Here is a 20,968-nt window from a genome sequence, read left to right as displayed (position 1 = left end):
ATTAGTCCCGCCCCACCTCCAACTCATTGGCTGACACAGTGGTGTCAATTCTCACTCCGCATATTTAAATCAAAATGATGATCAGAGCTATGGGGAGACCTCCTTCTACTCTGTATGGTTCTAAAAAGACAGTGTGGGGTTTTTATTAACACTAAATGCCATGATCACAGCAAGCCAAGGTTTACTCTAGCATACAGGGACTGAAATCACATCGCACAATTCAAACCAGTCACCAGTATAATGCCTGGTATTTATGCAATCATCTGAGCATCTCCTGACATTCAAGAACTCTACAAACGCCTATGGGCATCAAAAAAAGTTTTAAAAACAATCACAAATAGGTACACTTTTTATATGGGTTGCTTGGTCATCCAATAATCAAAAATATTTCCAAACAAACGCAGTCTTTCTCAGTACCCTCACTTTCCGACTGCAGTGCCAAAAATATAAAAGGTGATTAATTTTCTTCCCTTACTTATTGTGAAGCCATTGCTCTTTCCTGGGGTACGTTCAAGGAATGCCAAGCACCCTGTGACATCACACCCCCACAAGCATTACACTGCAAACGTGTCGACAGCCAAACACGATCCTGCCCTCAACTGATGTCCACACACACACAAAAGGCAATTCCAGTGGGGAGTCGCTAGATGGCGACCTCGTTCTTGAATGTCAGGAGATGCTCAGATGATTGCATAAATACCAGGCATTATACTGGTAATGGGTTTTAATTGTGCGACGTGATTTCAGTCCGTGTGGTAGAGGAAACCTTGACTTGCTGTGATCAATGGTATTTAGTGTTAATAAAAAACTACACTACAGCGTAAAAGCAGGTCTCTCCCCATAGCCCATTTGATTTCAATATTCGGAGTGGGAATCAACGCCACTGCTAGGAGCAGGCACCTCGACTTAAATCTGTTCTCCCTAACCCAGCTATGCCACCCTAACTACGTTTCATCAACTTTAGCCTATGTACGGAACATAATAAAAAAAACATTTTACAAGCCACACAATGTGGCAGCATTACAGCAAGAGAAGGCAGCTCACAAGGAGGCTTCATAACAGTTGAACAAGTTTCCACATTTTCATCTATGACAAGCAATCACTGTCGGGCCGGGCCAGTTGCGCATTGCCTGGGACTCGGCAATCCCAAGTTAACCCTGTGTTGATAGTTTCTCTCTATCTACCCTATTTCCTCCGGTGAGAGTGTCCAGAACAAAGGGGCATAACTTTAAAATTAGAGCTGGGCCGTTCAGGGGTGCTGTCAGGAAGCACTTCTTCACACAAAGGGTAGTGGAAATCTGGAACTCTCTCCCCTAAAAGCTGTTCAGGCTAGAGGTCAATTGAAAATTTCAAAACTGAGATTGACATATTTTTGTTAGACAAGGATATTAAGGGTTACGGAGCAACGGCGGGAAGATGGAGTTAAGACACAAATCATCCATGATCCAACTGAATGGCGGAATAAGCTTGAACAAGCTGGATGGCCTTCTCCTGTTCCTATGATCCCAGCGCTATAACACATTAGCTTAAGTGGAAAAATTGAGTTTTTTCCCCCCGCTGTGCTGCCACCCTGGATTTTCCCTCATGTTCTTTCTACAATGCAACCAGGGCTTCCATAAGTAGCAAATATAATTCCTAATAAATGTGCTCCAGGCAAACACAGCAATGGGTCTGATATGAACAGAAACAGCAGAAAATACACAGCCCAAGACAGCTGATTAATAGTGCTTCCAATGGCAACAGAATGGATTTCAGTACTCGTGAACTGCAGCTGCTTTGAGAACAGGCTCAGCCCCTGTGCCTGCAGCTGTTGTGCTATATGCAGAGCTGAATGATGCAGATGGCAAAAAAAACAGAAGGAAGCAAAGTCAAATTCAAAAATGTGAATAAAATAAAACACACTGCCTAGATATGACTACAGTCCTCCCAGAGAACACAACACTAAATTAAAGACAAGCAGCGCAACCAGAGGCAAAATAGTAGCACTCTTTTCATAGGACTTTACTGAAATAAAGATCCTGAGGATTGTGTTATGAGAAAGCAAATCGATTGAATGCTATACATCCGCCCACGAGCCCTGGCTATCTGACCCACAAATCCCCGGTAACTCATACTATTTGCATGGAACTGGGCCAATCTGTTTGAATGTCACAAAACAAATAGACTATACTAAAAGACAGAACTCAACAACATTGAATGAAAAAGAATGAAGAACTTGCATTTATTTCACGCCCTTCATGACATCAAGATGTCCCAAAACGCTTAGAACCAATTAAGTACTTTTGACATGTAGTCACTGTTGTAGCGTAGGAAATGCAGCAGCCAATTTACGCACAGCAAGGTCCCACAAACAATCTGATGATCTCTTTTAGTGATGTTGGTTGAGGGATAATATTGGCCAGGACCCCGGGGAGAACTCCTCTGCTCTTCTTCGAAAGTGCCATGGGATCTTTTACGTCCACCTGAGAGGGCAGACAGGGCCTTGGTTTAACATCACATCTGAAAGATGGCACCTCCAACAATGCAGCACTCCCACAGTACTGCACTGGAGTATCAGTCTAGATTTTGTGCTCAAAAATTCTGGAGTAGGATTTGAACCCATGACCTTCTGACTTAGAGGTAATAGAGCTACTACCACTGTTACATTAGTATAAATACTAAAAAAAATACATTTCATGAAAATAGCTGTCAGATGGAAATGAACATATTAAGCAGGGAACTTAGTGTAAAAATAACTCAAACATGCAAGTTTCTCAAATCTCTTCCCCAATTCTGCGTGCCACTTTTTTGAGGAGTTTGTTGCGAAATGATTTTCCTAGTCAGGTAAGTTCATTTTAAACCTTTTAATTATTTTTTTAAAACTAGTATCTTTTCCATCCCTCCAAAGGCAATTGTGCTCTTCCCCCAGTGTCATTTGCACCACTCCAACAGGCCCCGTCTGCCCTACTCCCTCTCTGACCGGGCTCTGCACTACTGTCCCCTTTAATATAATAAACAGAGAGGTTCAGAAGTTCATGATCCCCAAATTCAATCGCACGTCATGTCATCAAATTAAATATTATATATCCATCTCTCATATTATATACACATTTTATATCCCCAAACACCACTGTAAGTGATAAAATAGAACTGCCCAGAGATTATTAAATAAATCTCTTCTCCTGACCATTCCTTGCCCAATTAACTACAACAAGCGCGATCACTCATATTTCCCAACTACAGTGGCACTTGATAAAATTAATATAAAATACATCCCCAAGTAATTCAAGCAGGTCATTCCCCATTCCATTATTTATTTCATGCCACCAGTTCATTATTTATTGCATATCTCCTTTGCTAGCCCTATTATTCAATTATTTCATGCCCCCCCAACAATTCCTATTTATTTGATAAAACCTCTCTTCCAGCTGCAATAATTGATTCATACCACCAGCTCCATTTCAGACTTCCTTTTCCCATTAATTTACTTACTTAGCACATCCTTTTTGAGCTCCATTATTTTATTCATGGCCCCATCCTCTAGCTGCATTATTTACTTCATGCCTCCTTTCCTCTCCATTCTTTACTCATTTCATGCTATCCTCTTTCTGCTCCATCATTTTACTTTGTGCCTCCCCTGCCAGCTCTATTAATTATTTATTTCACCCAAATCCGTATCCATCCTTTATTCCATGCCGATTCATTCCTCCCATTTATTTATTCGCCACGGAGTTACTTAACCATTGCCAACCATCCTTAAATTATTAATTCCCCCCTCCCCCCAAAAACAGATCCAACATCCCAATTCATACAATGGAATCAGCAATTCGACTGGAAATCTGTAACGCTCCAATTATTACAAAACACCACATTGCTCCTCCTGAATTGGACAATGCCATGGGACATACACTAATTGTTACAGGAATTTCTAGCTACTCCTAGCATTCTAACAATTTAAAACTGGCTCCGGTGACTGCTTTTTATGATTTCTGTTGCCTCTGTGAAGGAGGGTAGACAAAACTGGGACTAACATTGAAGTGCCATGGGATGATGGGGAAACACCTGCCTTTTATTTATATTTCTGTAAAAAGTCCATCAGGTCCAGATTGTTTGCCCAGACATCGCAAGCCTGGGACAAGTTAATATATGCAAGGTTGCAGTGCGGGTGAGTACTCCAGTATTATCTCTGGAGGCAGAGCCATCAAAAAAAAAGCGTTGTTTTAGCAGTGTGTCAGAATTAGTGTCGTCAGTTTAAAGTGGATACAAGGCACCACTGCCGATTAACATGGTATCCTCTCCATTTTCTGTCATTGCGCTTTGTTCTGACTCTTGATGGACAGTTCTGTAACCAGAAGCTGTGTGAAACTGCCAATAAACATGGCGAACTTTCCCTGGTTCTTCAGTTCAGTTCATGAAGGTCTATCACTTGTAAATATCAGTGCAACGAGGCAGGGTTTGCAGTCACATAAAGAGCACACAAAAAAAGTGTAATTTTGGTTTGATAAAAATTAAAACAAGTGAGAATTAAAGTTAGTATGTTTTGTTGAAAAAAATTACTAATCCCACCTCCACATAATTTTTTAAAAATTTATAACAATCTGATTTATAATTTTTAGACTGAGCTACATGGTCTGGCAGCATGGTGTTTTCCATCAATTCAAAGTTATCTGGAGCACACAGTTGGATATCCCCTCTCTATCTCTGTAACCTCCTCCAGCCTTACAACCTTCCAAGATCTCTGCGCTCCTCCAATTCTGGCCTCTTGCGCATCCCCGATTTTAAATCACTCCACCATTAGCAACCGTGCCTACAGCTGCCTCAGCCCTATGCTCTGGAATTCCTAAACCTCTTTGCCTCTTTTTCCTCCTTAAAACATCTTCTCTTCGTCTACCCTGGCAAACGCCTTCAGAATTTTAATGACCTCCAATGGGTCATCCCTCAGTCTTCTTTTTCCTGGAGAAAAGAGCACCAACTGTTCAGTGTTTCCTGATAGGTATAACTTCTCAGTTCTGGCATCATCCTTAGAAATCTTTTTTGCACCTTCTCCAGTGCCTCTATATCCTTTTTATAATGTGGAGACCAGAACTGTGCACAGCACTCCAAGTGTGGTCTGACCAAGGTTCCATACAAGTTTAACATAAATTCTCTGCTTTTCAATTCTATTCCTCTAGAAATCCTTTACCTCAATGAACAAAAATCAATGAGCAATAACACTTCCTTTGCAACTACAAATACATGGGAAGTGGATCCTTTAACACAAAGTAATGCACTGATGAAAAAAAAACAAACAGCAATTTGTAATCGTACAAAAAAAAACAATTATCCGCAAGAATACTACAAACAAATGTGCTGCCACACGACCCATTTCGAAGGGTGGGGCTACTGACACCAAAACACGATCGCACTTCTCAAACAATAACAATGGACAGTAGGGATTACAAGCAGCTGGTCACTGGCTAATCCACACAGCACAGTCTGTGATGCAAGTAATCTTTCCAGAACCTTTGGTATGGGAGATGACAAGAGGCCATTATTTGTAATGACAACTGTGATCATAAATACATCGCTGGTTCAGGAAGGAATGGGGGGGGCGGTGGGGGGGGGGGGGGGGGGGGAGGAGGAGGAGAAGGGGAAAGAAAAGAGAAGCAAATAAAGAACATAGATATTACTACAACTGTTACACACATCTAATCTGAACCAAAGCACACTGGACATTTGGTCTGGGAAACGAGTGCAGTCAGTAAGAGTGGAAAAAAATGGAAAAGTCAAAAAGTCCAGCCACAGTATCACAAGTCTGAAGAGGTGTGACACGCTCTTGCCTGATCACAACTTGATCGAAAACCTCAGCTCACAGATCAGTTTCTTTTATGATTCAACTGTATAACTTACAGTTTTCTATAGCCTGTAGCATGTACATCTTCAGTTCCCACGAGGCAAGGATCAGATAGAACATGCTTAGTCTACACGACACCCTGGCTATTTTTTGGACTATTTTCTCCACTCTCCTCCTGAAGACTCCAACTCTTAACTGGGGTGCAGTTCCAACTGTACAGGACACTCTCTGGTACTTTCTTTCAATAAGTACATTATCTTTCTACAAGAGTACAATTTACTTGTTAGCTTGGGAACCAGTGCAACAGAATCCCCGGCTTCAAAACAAAATTTTGGCTCAATCAACTTCGAACAAAAAGAAATTCTGTACAATTTTTCTGATCTGTCTGCACACTGTACAGCACTGAAATTCAACATAAAGCCCTGAGCCATTGAGGAGGTGAATTAAACTCCCTTATAAAAATCAAGTAACTGTAATATATGCAGCTACAGCACCACAGGCGAAATAGCACAAATACAACTTTTAAAAATATATTTTACATTGAATATTTACAACACTGCTTTCATTTTGGGATAAACAGACGAATCTAGCAGTGTTTTAAAAAAAAAGCATCAGTCACAACTGACACCTACAACTTGCTTGGTGATCGCCTGGGACAGCTGTAATTTGATTCATCTTCTCATTAACCGCCAATCCCAGTTGCGTGTCCCATACAGAAATTAATTCTGCCTCTTGTTAGCATGAATCACTGGCTGGATACAGAGAGATTTGTATTCTCATCTCAGGATAATCAATATACTCAGAGATGCTAAAGCAAAACAAGAATCATCATGGGGCATATGGCCCTCATCCCCAATGTACAGAACGTGTACTCCTTTCTCCTCCCTGCTTGTTGGGAGAGAGGAGGGTTGAATTTATTTTTGAGATTGCCCTCGGCATAGTTCTTCTAGATGCAATCAACTACCACAGTACTGCAAATATGCTGATTAAACATGCATTTGGTTCCGATGCTCTACTCAATCCTGCCACCCTTCATGCGTTCAGTTATCAATATTTGACATATACCTTCATTCTCTCATGCACAAGACCACAAACATGTCAACTGTCAGCTTGGCCTAGTGGTGGAACTCTCACCTCGAACTTGAATGCATAATCTCGGCTGACACTACAGTGGCACGTTGCTAGAGGCATCATTAAACAGAAGCCGTGTCTGTCTGTTCACGCAGACAAAGAAGATTCCATACCACCATTCAAATAGGAGTTGGGGAATTCTCCCAGTATCCTGGTCAACATTTATCCCTCAAACAATATTTCCAAAAACAGAGTGATTGGTCATTTATCCCGTTGTTATTTGTGGGACCTTGCTGTGCATAAACTGGCTATCGTGTTTCTTGCATGTTCTATCTATCTGCATTGACGATAATAACTACCAAATACCAACTTGAAACTTTCACCACAGCAGCAACTGCTTTAGTGCTCACCTTTGCTTCATAAGGTAATAACAACTTGCATTTATATAGTGTCTTTAATGTAGTAAAACATCCTAAGGCATTTCACAGGAGCGTTATCAAACAAAATTTGAGACCGAACCACATTAGGATACAGGCAGCAGAGAATGAGACTGCCTCCTCTGGGGATTCTCAGTACTCTTTGCTCCAGTGTCGGACCAGGTCCTGACTCCAGATGCAGGCAGTATTTGCATCATAGCTGGAGTGTCGCACCAGCACCAAATGTGTGCAGTGCCAAATGGGTGTCAAGGCCCTAAAACAAAGTGGAGTAAGACTACCTCCTCTAGTCTCATTGCTCTTCACTCTAGCAATAGGTCAGACCCGGATTCAGACTGTATTTACACTACGACTACAGCTTCTATATGAAGTAAAACCACTTGACACTGACTCTGCAGTTAATGCGACTGCATCGAAAGATTCCTTATCACCGAATTTTCAACTCTGCATCAACACAACGAGCTGCCATAGTCACCCTCACCAAGCATTTAAACAGTTAAGTAACCTGAACATGAGCTTAAAAAAAACTCGCCCAAGCAATGGGACAGCAACACGAATCTTTGTCATCTCCTCAGATTTATTAACACAGCGTCACAAACAGGGAAAAACAGTCAAGGTCAGAATGACGCCCCAAACTGCTGGGAGAGCCAAACTAGAAATCAGACACCAAGAGGTGATTCTATATAATAAATAATAGTAATAATAACATAGCTGGGAGACAGCCAACAACTGCAGGCTGACCTCTCAAGTCTTATAAACTGAAGTTTATAAACTGCTCGAGCTTTGCTCTTCAACTGTGATGTCAAAATCATCCAACTAATTAGACCTCAACTTCCTCTGAATTTTTAAAAATTAAATGCTGGATACACAGAACCTCATCTGACTGGATACCCTCTCTACAATAATTTAGCCTGTGGCTCCAATTTACTTTGCTCGTATTTGACTTTTACCCTATTAGGATACCAAAGAAACGTCGTGAAACAGCACAGTGGTCCAGTTTGTTGGCCCTATGTACTGCACTGTAGAATGGTTCCCCAGTCACTTTACTCCCCAGAAGAGAAAATGTAAAACAAGTCACCTTGAGCTACCCTTGTGTACCTCTCAGCAGCTGGCTCGAGTGGAGGTTGGCAGAGGCTTGGGAGTACATCACCTTCCCTCACTCCTGCCACAGGGCTGCACAGGGCCACAGCAAGAACCCAACAAGGAGAAACCTGGATTAAATGGAGGAGGTGGTGTAAAAAGAAAATAAAGTTGTTTCTCATTCCTTTGAACAATTTGAATCTGAGGCGACCGATGAGGTCTCAGGTCCGATTCCCAGTCTGTGCTGATTTAGGAAGATCAGCCAGAGTTCCTGCTTTTAAATCGCTAGTTCTCAAAGGGCAGCCACCATCAATGGAAGTGCACGCCAGCAGATTCTTTAGGAGAGGGGAGAAAACTGGTGATGGTGAGAGGAAGAAATAATCTAATGAATTTCATTTTATAAGAGGAATAAATTTACCAAACTGTTGAAAATTCCATGAAGACAATCACAGCACAATGAAGCAAGGCAAGGCCAGGCCGAGCAAGCTGGTTAGAGAGATAGATCGGCTCAAACCACGGGTGGTGTTACCATGATTTTCTTCTTCCTCTTAACTATTTTTACCCTTTTTTGGGAGACATGTTAAACCGTCTGCCTGTTCAGGTTGACATAAAAGATCTTATGGTCATACTGGGGAAAAAAAAGCCAGAGGAGTTGTCCTGATGTCCTGGCCATCATTTATCCCTCAACCAACACAGATTAACTGATCACAAATCTCATTTGCTGTTTTAAGGACCCTACCCCATGCAAATTGGCAGCCACCTTTTCCCACACCAGTGACTGCACTCCAAAAGTACTTCACTGGCTGTGCAGCATTTGGGGCATCGCGAGGAGGTGAAAGATGCTATACAAATGCAAGTTCTGTCTGTCTACAAGAGCTTGTAACCTCTGGGACAACCACAATTCAATTCATCTCACCTTTAAATATCAATCCCTGTTGCATACTCTACAAAAAAAAATCAGTCGGCCTCGTGCCTGCATGAAGCACTAGTCAGATATTAAAACGGTCTACATTTTCATCTCGGGACAATAAATACAACAAAATTCCAGACACAAAAACAGGCTTCGTTATTAGGGGTCATCCTCCCCCACCCCCAATCCCCACCCCCCCCCCCCCCGAATAGAACCAATAATCTCGTCTCTACCCCCCCCCCACCCCACCGAAATTAACACGTTCAGGTGGGGAGGAATGGTTAAGAAGGGTTGGAACTTCAAATCATGTTCAAGATGATCCTGTCCGTACACCTCTGGTAAAACAAAGTGCTCATAATCTTTATTTTGTTGACAATTTGAACCACAAGACTAATCTTGATGTAGAGGCCACATCGTCCAGAAAATACAAAACCGATACTGCGCATTCCAATGTGCAGAACACTTATTCATGGACTTATCCTTCCCACTCGTCTCTAGCACTCTACCTTTATTAGAACATGACTCACTGAAGGCTGCACACTCAGCCTCCCTCAACCAGTAACTGGACAAACGCTCACTGCTTCATGACAAACAAAAAGGCGCTTTTCAGAGGCTCATTATAAATTGGATAAAAAGAAATAGGGAATTCGCCATCTTCTACACAGTCAAGCTAATTGGCTCCTCTGGGATACTGTCAAGAAACCAATCTTTGGGGACATTCCCTCAATGATATTCCTGCCTAAATATGTATGTAAGTGAACCAAATAGAAGGGGGTTAATTAGGAAAAGAATTGAAATTAATTACATTTCTTAAATCATGGAATCATACAGCACAGAAGGAGGCCATTTGGCCCATTGTGCCTGTGCCAGCTCTCTGAAAGAGCTGTCCAATTAGTCCCACTCCCCTGCACTTTCCCCAAAGCCTGCAATGTTCCCATTCAAGTATTCATCCAATTCCCTTTTGAAAGTTACTATTGAATCAGCTGTCACCACCCTTTCAGGCAGTGCATTCCAGATCATCATAACTCGCTGCATAAAAAAAAATTCGCATCTCCCCTCTGGTTCTTTTGCCAATAACCTTAGATTGGTGTCTTCTGGTTACTGACCCTCATTCCAGTGAGAACAGTTTCTCCATCAAAACGCCTCATAATTTGGAACACCTCTATTAAAATTTCCCTTTACCTTCTCTGCTCTAAGGAGCACAATCCCAGCTTCTCTAGTCTCTCCACATAACTGAAGCCCCTGAACCCTGGCACCAGGTTTGATCTTATTTGAAAAGAGTGCAAGATGTCCATTTCCTCCTTCGTTCTCTAACCATTTCCCATCTCATGAAGCAGGCCATCTGCCTATAGAAACGGATCATTCCCCTCTTCTTCCCCATCCCGCGCACCGCTTAGATTATGGACTTAAACCGCTGAACAGTGGGCTCTCTGTACTCAGGAACACCACAACACCACTCTACTCTACTCACAACCAATCCAAGTACAGAGGGTGCCTAAACGTTACAACCAGGAAACAAACTGAGTCCCCAACCTCAGTATGATCATGGTTTAAAATATGCTGAGCTTTTTAAAAGGCACACTTATCCCAAGGATAGGGGGGTGGGGAGGGGTTTGATCTCCTAATAAAAGAACATAAAAAATAGGAATAGGAGTAGGCCATATGGTGCCTCCAGCCTGCTCTGCCACTCAGTCAGATCATGGCTGATCTTCTACCTCAACTCCACATTCCCACCCTATCCCCCTAATCCCTTGATTCCCCGAGAGTCGAAAAATCTATCGATCTCAGTCTTGAATATATTCAACGACTGAGCATCCACAGCCCTCTGGGGTAGAGAATTCCAAAGATTCACAACCCTCTGAGTGAAGAAACTGTTCCTTCATCTCAGTCTTAAATGGCCGACCCCTTAACCTGAGACTGTGCCCCCTAGTTCTGGACTCTCCAGCCTGGGGAAACAGTCTCTCAGCATTCACCCTGTCAAGCCCTCTAAGAATTTTATGTTTCAACAAGATCACCTCTCATTCTTCTAAACTCCAGAGAATACAGGCCCATTCTACTCAATCTCTCCTCACAGGACAACCCTTTCATCCCAGGAATCAATCTAGTGAACCTTCATTGCACCCCCCTCTGAGGCAAGTATATCCTTCCTTAGGAAATATAACTATTCAAAGGGTCAAATGCCAAAAGTTTATTGCAACTCCCCATATAATCAGCAACTGGACAACACAACAATTTTATTTCTATTTTAAAAGATTTAATTTGCACATTTTTTTTTGAGGCCTCCCTCAAAAAGTATCTTCAAAAAGCGCATTAATGCTCTATTTATACAGAAGGCCCTGGTCAGAGTCTGGTTTCTAGTTAGGAAGTACCCAGTTTATACTGCCTGGCTCAGACAAGTGCTGTGGCTGCGAGATCACACCCTCCCAGCAGTTAAAGGAAGTGCAGGCGGGAATGTCCGCACACTCATCATTTAAATGGACTCCAGGTCGTTTAAAAAATGTTAAGTAGATTGAAGAGGCTGCCCCATCCTGCTCTTTATAAAAACAAAACCCAGTTTAACACTGCACAGAGCTAAACTCCAAATGATGTCAAACTCAATTCTAAGACGTCTCACATGACCCCTCTCCTGAGCCGGGCTGGGCCCCGACTGTAGGTTTGTACTGCAACATTAGCACCGATGTGAACTGAAATCCACTTCCCAGCAATGCTAAATTTGCAGTATAAACACACCATCGGTCCCCAAAGATTATTAAATGACTGCTGATACCTTTAAGGACGCAACAAGAACCTAAACAGCAGTAAATCGAGACTTGCCTGACACTAACACCAGATGGGTCTCCGCAACAGACAGCTGGCTAGCACCTTGGTTACGCTCCACATGGAGCAGCAGACAAAGTTAATTTGCACTAATGTGACTCCTGACTAACCCTAGGGATAAAATCTGATCGATACTGGTTGAAGTGATATACTTGTGTACTAACCACATGTACACCACCCACAATTACATACATATGTTTAAACAGCAGACAATACTAAAAAGGTGTAATTCAGGATGTTAACACCACGCACTCCACTTAACCAACCTACCTCTGAATGCTCCATTCCAAATCAACCCCACCTGCCCAAAATAGGCCAGGTTTATATTAGGGACGGGCAATTTGTTCATTAAAACTTCTTTTTTTAAAAATTCTATTTTTCTCTCCTGTTAATAAAAATTCCAGTAGGTTGAATAGAAAATCCCTAGTGGGTCAGAGACCCGATGGCATTTTTTAAAAAACTTGTTTTACTCCTGAGAAACTAAGGCACTGATTGCTGTGGAATTGTGGCCATTGACAGGTTAAAAAAAAACCTAACCATTACCCACAGCAAATTTAATGTTAAGAACATAAGAAATAGGAGCAGGAGTAGGCCAATCGGCCCCTCGAGCCTGCTCCGCCATTCAATAAGATCATGGCTGATCTGATCCTAACCTCAAATCTAAATTCATGTCCAATTTCCTGCCCGCTCCCCGTAACCCCTAATTCCCTTTACTTCTAGGAAACTGTCTATTTCTGATTTAAATTTATTTAATGATGTAGCTTCCACAGCTTCCTGGGGCAGCAAATTCCACAGACCTACTACCCTCTGAGTGAAGAAGTTTCTCCTCATCTCAGTTTTGAAAGAGCAGCCCCTTATTCTAAGATTATGGCCCCTAGTTCTAGTTTCACCCATCCTTGGGAACATCCTTACCGCATCCACCCGATCAAGCCCCTTCACAATCTTATATGTTTCAATAATGTTGAATTTAAGTGTCAGCTGTGGCTCAGTGGGTAGCACTCTCACCTCTGAGTCGGAAGGTGGTGAGTTCAAGTCCCACTCCGGAAACATGAGCTTAAAAATCTAGGCTGATACTCCAGTGCAGTACTGAGGTAGTGCTGCTCTGTCAGAGGATCCGTCTTTCAGATGAGATGTTAAACCAAGGCCCCATCTGCCCTCTCAGGTGGACGTAAAAAATCCCTTGGCATTATATCGAAGAAGATAGGGGAGTTAACCCTGTGTTCTGGTCAATATTTATCCCTCTATTAACACCACTGAAACCGACTGCCTGGTCATTATCACTTTGCTGTTTGTGGGACCTTGCAGTGTGCAAATTGGCTGCCGCGTTTCCTACATTACAACAGTGACTACTCTTCAAAAATACTTCATTGTAAAGCGCTTTGGGACGGTCCCGAGGCTGTGAAAAGCCTTTTTTTCATTTAAATGAAGCACTGCGCTCTGTTCTATAGTGCATTTTAAACTTTTTTTATGCAAGAGGCCTCACTGCAAATATCGACATAAGCCTGGTCATCCTCCATTCTAACAGTGAAAAATAGCGCCAGTTACCCAAAGGAAAACAAATGTATTAGTATATAGCAACAGAAATAACCTGCTAATAGATCAGCAGATACTGAAATCTTATGATCTCATGAAACAGGTATATTAATCGCTGGGTCAAAATCCTAGAACTATCTTCCCAACAGCATTGTGGGAGAACCTTCACCCACAGCGATTCAAGAAGGCTCACCACCAACTTTTCAGGATTATTAAATTCAGGTTACGGCACATCCAAGTACCCTTTAAATGCGATGAGGGTTTCTGCCCCATCACCCTTTCAGGCAGTAAGTTCCAGACCCCCACCGCCCTCTGGGTGAAAAAAATTCTCCTCAACTCCCCTCTAATCCTTCTACCAATCACTTTAAATCTATGCCCCCTGATTACTGACCTCTCTGCTAAGGGAAATAAGTCCTTCCTAACCACTCTATCTAGGTCCCTCATAATTTTATACATTTTTCTAATAAATGCCAGCCTTGCCAGCAATGCCCACATCCCAAGAATTAATTAATTAAAAGTATAAACGGTTATGGTACTGGACTAGCAGTCCAGAGCTCGTAAATTCAAAACTGAATTTAATAATTGGTGATTTATCCTTTTAGTCGAGGCATAGAACATAAGAGCAGGGAGGTTATGCTAGAACTTTATAATACACTAGTTAGGCCACAGCTTGAGTACTGAGTGCGGTTCTGGTCTCCACATTACAGGAAAGATGTGATTGCACTAGAGAGGGTACAGAGGAGATTTTAGAGGATGTTGCCAGAATTTTAGCTATGAAGAAAGATTGGATAGGCTGGAGTTGTTTTCTTTGAAACAGAGGAGGCTGAGGGGTGATTTAATTGAGGTGTATAAAATTATGAGGGGCTTAGATAGAGTGGTTAGGAAGGACTTATTTCCCTTAGCAGAGAGGTCAATAACCAGGAGGCATAGATTTAAAGTGATTGGTAGAAGGATTAGAGGGGAGTTGAGGAGAAATTTTTTCACCCAGAGGGCAGTGGGGGGTCTGGAACTCACTGCCTGAAAGAGTGGTAGGGGCAGAAACCCTCATCGCATTTAAAGGGTACTTGGATGCGCCGTAACCTACAAGGCCAAGGCCCAAGAGCTGGAAAGTGGGATTAGGCTGGATGGCTCTTTTTTGACCGGCGCAGACACGATGTGCCGTAAGTGTCTGTGATTCTACGATTTGTGGGCTGGTGCCAGTAAAAAAAGACCAGGAAAACCATGAAAACCTAACTTGCTCACTAATGCCCACCAAATGCCCATCAGGGAAGGCAACCCCTACCCAGTCTGGTCCAGCCACATGTGACTCTAGTCCACACCACCCAAGTTGACTCTTAATGCCTTCCAAACAAGCCACCCAGTTGTAAATGATAATTGCTACGAAACGTATGGCAGTTCGAGGAGAAGGCCCACTACCACCTTCTCAGCACAACTAGGGATGGGCAATAAATACTGTTTCAACAGCAGCATTCACATCCCAAGAACAAATTTTTAAAAAACAAACTCTGGGAGCCTTTCCAAGACTCCTATGGATCTGGGGACCCAACTTTGAAAACCTATGCTGCACTGAACTATGGCAGATTTCTCCCCTTAAACGATGTGCTTTTTAAAAACAAAATCATACTCTTTTGCAAAAATTTACCATCACCAAAACTAAGTGATTCAGAAGTTGGACTTGTACTGGGATCATTTCCCTTTACATTTGATGCAAGTCATTTCGGCAACAGAGGACAACAATCACGTGCGAGAGGAGTTTCATTATTTTACTGGCACGTTCCCCACGTATCCTGTAACTCTAGCAGTAAACACTCAGTCACAGCAATCCATTCTGGGAGACAACCTTTTCTTCCCCCACGTAGGCAACACTTTAAATAGTTTGAATGTATTTTTAGATCTAATGAATATTTAAAGAGATGTTTATCCACACACACTTTTCAAACGTCGACTCCGTATTACAAGTAGCGTTTGAGTACACCTGTGAACTCCGCACTAGTCTGAAAACTAGGAAGCTGCAACAAAACTTATACAGCGCCTTTAATGTAGCAAAGTGTCACAAGGCGCCTCACAGGAACGTAATCAGACAAAATTTGACACCAAACCACGTAAGGAGATATTAGGATAGGTCACCAAAAGCTTGGTCAAAGAGGTAGGTTTTAAGGAACGTCTTAAAAAGGAGGAGAGAAATTTGGAGGTTTAGGAAGGGAATTCCAGAGCTTAGGCCCAGGCTGCTGAAGGGATACTTAAACTCATGCAGAGCTCTGCCAGCCTGCATCAGTGTTGGGGTAATGGGCAGAATAGAAAAGACTACCCTGTCTCTACAAAGTTAAAAAGGTACTCCTGCAAACCACTTGGGAACTTCTAAACGAACAGTTAAAAGATGGTTTGGCAATGGTTGCGTTCTTACTGCAGCTGGTGTGAATCCCAGGGGGACACGAGAGCCGCCCTAACCCCCCGGGGGGGTGAGAGAGCCACCCCCCCAGGAGGTCTCAGACCTGAAACCAAAAACCCCAGATACCAATTTGGCTTTGTTTTACAATTTCAGAGTCGAAACGGCTTAGCAAAGGCCCAAAACAAGTCATACACCTGCTCTTTAAACAATCAGTTTTGTCACTAATACCCTTCAGCAACGAGAGAGACTGAGAAGAGGAGACAATTTTTGGCAGCACGCGTAAAAAAACTCAGTTCCAGACAAACCAATTTATATTAATAAGTATTTCATCAAAAGTTCCGGCTGCAATCCAATTCTGGGCTCCGATGGCTGTTACACATGACTTGGTTTATGAGATCTCATGAACCTGGTGATTAGATTACAGCCTTTGAACATATATTTCGGTATCGTTCCCCACTCGACAACACAGCATCATTAATTGGTGGCATTTACCACCGAGTACTTTGCTCGACAATTCAGCTAATCTCTTGCAGGGCAGCACGAAGTTCAAGAATACAAAATATACAGATGGAAGCAATTATCTCCAGCTAATGAAACGAGGCCATAGCAATGAAAAAGGTCAATGGTTTATAGCAAGTGTATGACATCATAAAACTGGAAAGTAGCATTTCATGAAATACAAAATCTGCCTAATTGCCACTTCAATACTTCAGCCAACTTCCTCAAATTTTCTATAGGAGCAACATTGCTTGGATATACCCAGGATTCTTGTTTTGGTATACAGTTTTGGTAGCCGTTTTCCCCATCCATCCAGAATGACCCTAAAATTGCTCCGTTGCAGCTTCTTAAATGATTCCAGGGTTTTCATTTCTATTCAATAATCCTTCCCACGTACAGATCATTCTGTACGAAGAATTTCAATTGCAGTCCTGAGTTTGCCTTGAGCGTGTTGTCACCTCCACAATCTGTGCCTAGCTTTCCCATAACTCCATGTTTGAATTTCTCCAATCTGGTTTCCGCCTGTGCCACAGAAACCGAACGGTCCTCATCAAAGTCACAAACGACTGTGACCATGGCGCACTATCCTTCATCATCTTCCTTGACACTGTCAACAACACCAACTAGTTTCTCACTGGGTTGCACACTACAAGAGGCAGTGATGTGGCTGAATACTTATTTGCATCCATAATTCCCCAATTTCAGCCAGACTTGTCACACGGAGGCACTGAGCAGAAGCCAAGCACATTTGCGCGGGGAGGGGTGGAAGGAAACCAACCCAATGCAGTAGTCGTGCCTGGGGACCTGCAGGCACCTCACAATAGCCAGCTGGGAGTGGGTCGTAACGACCACGTGTGGCAAGGAGAATCTGTTACCTTTTCGAAAAAGGCTTCTTACTGTTTTGTGAAATCAGCTGTATTTCAACCTATTGAACTGAAGTGTCACTGGCAAAGCTTGGTGAGACTAAAGCTAAAACTTTAGAAACGTAAAAGGGGGCATCTCTGATAGTTGGACAATTCTTGGTGGGGGTGGGGAAACTATTATTTCATACAGTTTTGATTCATAGGATCATGGGTCATTTTACATCAGTTTCCAACAGCACAGCTGGAAACTCAGTCAAGTAGGTCATCATCACTAGAATTTCCACACAAATTATTATTTTTTTTTTAAGAACCATGGACAAATAAAATCAAATGGCACTCATCAACCTGCTGCGCCAAGAGCAAGACTGTTTAATGCTGCACTCCCCACACTCAGAAGGTTCTCAGCTTTGACTGGACTGTCAGTTGACGGTGCGGCACATTTTCTTACAGTATGGCAGGTTCAAAAATAACTTACTCGTCTAAATCCATGCCTCTGCCGCCCTCAGAAAATAATGCACACCATGATGTTGATTTCACTGGTGTGTTTGTGAGAGAGCGCGAGAGCGAGAGAGAGAGCTCACTTTACCCAAATTATCACCCTTAGGGAATGCCGTACCAGGCTCTCCCCATTTCAGTGACAAGAAACTCAATGCTGCAATGAATCCCAGTACCGTTTTGAGGAACATAACTTGGAAAATGTACACTTGACAACAGAACCCACTACCAACATTCAACTCCCCATTTAACTTGCCAAGTGCAGACTGGAATAAACTATTAACTTGCTCTCTCGTGGAAAAATTTCTTTCCCCTCTTGATGATGTTGACTTCTTGCTAGGGGCATGGTTCCAAAAGCATCCAGCACCTGCTAGTACCTCATTCAATTGACGATTATTCACGTGCAGGTCTGAACACTGTTAGCAGGCTAGTCAACTGTGAGGGCATCCCAGCTGAGCCCAATCTAGTCCTCACCTGTGGGCCAGTCAGATGCAATGCCATCAGAGAATACTCGTCCATGATCAGAAGTGGGAACACTGGTCATCCTCTTACTGAACCTAGAGATATTAAAGTCAATTGTATAACCTCTACTTCTGTACGAACACAGCTTTAACACTCTCAGCAGAATGGAGGAAGATGCCAGATTTGATGCATGATAGGCATGAAATGAATAGAACTCCAACAGGATGGCGCCTGTGTGATGACTCCACAGTCAGGGCCCGTGGGTTAGATTTTTTTTAGAATAAGTTCTAACGCTATTCAGTAATTCCTGCTGGAAAATTCACAGATGTAGGAAAAAAATGACTGACATGATGCCCCACAGTTGAACAGCCTGCTAACACTCACTGCCCAGGCTCACACATGAGGATTTACTACTCAGGAGAGAAACTGGAGGACAAGTGACACTTGCAGAACTGTATCCCAGCACAAGTCAATGAGGACTCCCAGGGGCAACAGAATTTAAAGCTTTTTGTCTTCTTTTAATACATCAGCTAGAAAATGAAAAATATGAATTTATACCACTAACATTTGCTAAAAATACATAATACATCATCCCTTCATTCAGAAGGTGAAGGACACTGCAAAATAGAGATCACGTTTAACACGTTTCAGTAAAGTAATACTCCTGTCCTCTCTATTTCCCTGCTCCTGCACTGCTTGGTATTCTGTCGTCTTTCCCTTGCATCAGTGTGTCTATTTTTGTACATGGTCTCCATATGTCACAGTGTGTCATCCTTTCCTTTTCCACCTGTCATCACTTGCGTACTGCACAAAAAGACAGCTTTAAATTTCTCGACATGGCAGGAGAACATACAATACTGCTGACGTTATTATAACATTAAAACATTCAGCCCAGCAAATTCAAACGCCAGGAAGTTTCAATCCCCAAGTCCTGGAACTCCACGTCGCTGACCTTAGTTGGGTACATTTTGGCAGCTCTTAGCTAAGTGACGCACATAAGTGAGGTGAACATTTCCAAATCTGGGAAACATGCAACCCACCTCGCCACATGCGACTTAAACCTCATGGCAGTATAGAATGTGACTGCAGAGGAGTCTGAATCCTGGTTTCCCACATTAAGGGAAAAGGACAAATGTGTGCCCCCTCCTCCCCCCCCTCTTCCTCCTCCCCCCCCTCTTCCTCCTCCCCCCCCCTTCCTCCTCCTCCCCCTCTTCCTCCTCCTCCCCCCCCCCCCACCCTTCCTCCTCCTCCCCCCCCCCCACCCTTCCTCCTCCTCCCCCCCCCCCCACCCTTCCTCCTCCTCCCCCCCCCCCCCCCCTTCCTCCTCCTCCCCCCCCCCCCCCCCTTCCATGATAAACTCCAATGAAGTTACTTTTAACAGTTACAGGTAAGGGCAGTCAACTTGGGTGGTGCAGGAGGAATTAAAGAGCCAGCATACCTGTGTGTTGCTGCTTGTGTGTACTCTGTGCCACAGATAAGCCCCAAATGACAGCAATCAGGTTTCAAATCTCATCCAGGGAAGAGAACAGAGATCATGCATTGCAGCACATGCAATGGAAATGTCCCGATGAGGAAACATCCACATTTCTCTTTCAGATGCTGACCTGCATTTACTGTGATTCATATTTTTTTAAAAAATTTAGTAGCCCCGAGGTGTGGGGGGAAGGGACTGAGGGGGTGGGTGGGGAACTAGAAGGGGATGAAGCCGCCCACAGCGCCGCCTCCCCCCCCCACCGCCTCAGCTCGGTTCCCAGTCCCATTGTAGCGGCTCCTAGCCGGGGTCCAGCCACGCGGGCGAAGGCCCTCCCCCCACTCCTCCACCTCCCGCCGCTTACCTGGTGGCGACTTTGTAGATGACGGCTCCGGTGGCGCACAGGCCCACCCCGACACCCCCGGCCACGGCGGTGGGGAGGGCGCCCAGCGCGCGGCACAGCGCCTCCATTCTCCGCTCCCGACCCGACCCGACCCGGCCCGGCCCGGGACAAACGGGATCCGCGCGACTTTACCGCGCGCGCGTCACCCGCGTTGCGTCATCGCGTCCCGTCGCATGACGTTTACCCTGCGGTCTGTCAATCACAGGCTCTGTGTGTGTGTATGTGTGTGTATGTGTGTCTGTGAGTATGTATGTCTGTCTGTGTGAGTGTGTATGTGTATCCCTGTGCATGTCTGCGTGTCTGTGAGTATGTATGTGTGCCTCTGTGCATGTTTGTGAGTGTATGTGTGTCCCTGTGCATGTCTGTGTGTCTATCTGTGTGTGTGTATGTGTGTCTCTGTGCATGTTTGTGAGTGTATGTGTGTCTCTGTGCATGTTTGTGAGTGTATGTGTGCCTCTGTGCATGTATGTGTGTCTGTCTGTGTGTGTGTATGTGTGTCCCTGTGCATGTCTGTGTGTCTATCTGTGTGTGTGTATGTGTGTCTCTGTGCATGTTTGTGAGTGTATGTGTGTCTCTGTGCATGTATGTGTGTCTGTGTGTGTATGTGTCTGCGTGTCCCTGCATGTATGTATGTCTCTGTGTGTGATTGTGTATGTGTGCGTGTGTATATGTGTGTCTGTCTGCCTGTGTGAGTGTGTGTGTGTCTTTGCATGTATGTATGTCTGTCTGT

At 43.6% G+C, this 20,968-nt stretch overlaps 1 protein-coding gene across 3 annotated transcripts in view; it reads right to left on the bottom strand.

Annotated features, from left to right (window-relative positions):
* tmem201 (transmembrane protein 201) overlaps positions 1-20,381 on the bottom strand; it is a 128,722-nt gene extending 108,341 nt beyond the window's left edge. For 2 of the 3 annotated variants that reach the window (XM_067970338.1, XM_067970339.1), the window contains exon 1: positions 20,200-20,379. In XM_067970338.1, the coding sequence (XP_067826439.1) occupies positions 20,200-20,306 (107 nt within the window). In that variant the 5' untranslated portion in view covers positions 20,307-20,379. Of the gene's footprint in view, positions 1-20,199 lie in introns of all 3 variants that reach the window. The other variant, XM_067970337.1, reaches the window with a different exon arrangement.
* Between the last annotated feature and the right edge of the window lie 587 nt (positions 20,382-20,968).

Source organism: Heptranchias perlo, chromosome 32 (genome assembly GCF_035084215.1).
Source record: "Heptranchias perlo isolate sHepPer1 chromosome 32, sHepPer1.hap1, whole genome shotgun sequence".
Taxonomy (NCBI): Eukaryota; Metazoa; Chordata; class Chondrichthyes; order Hexanchiformes; family Hexanchidae; genus Heptranchias; species Heptranchias perlo.
The sequence above is the reverse complement of the archived record's forward strand: the minus strand, read 5'-3'. Positions and strand labels throughout refer to the sequence as shown.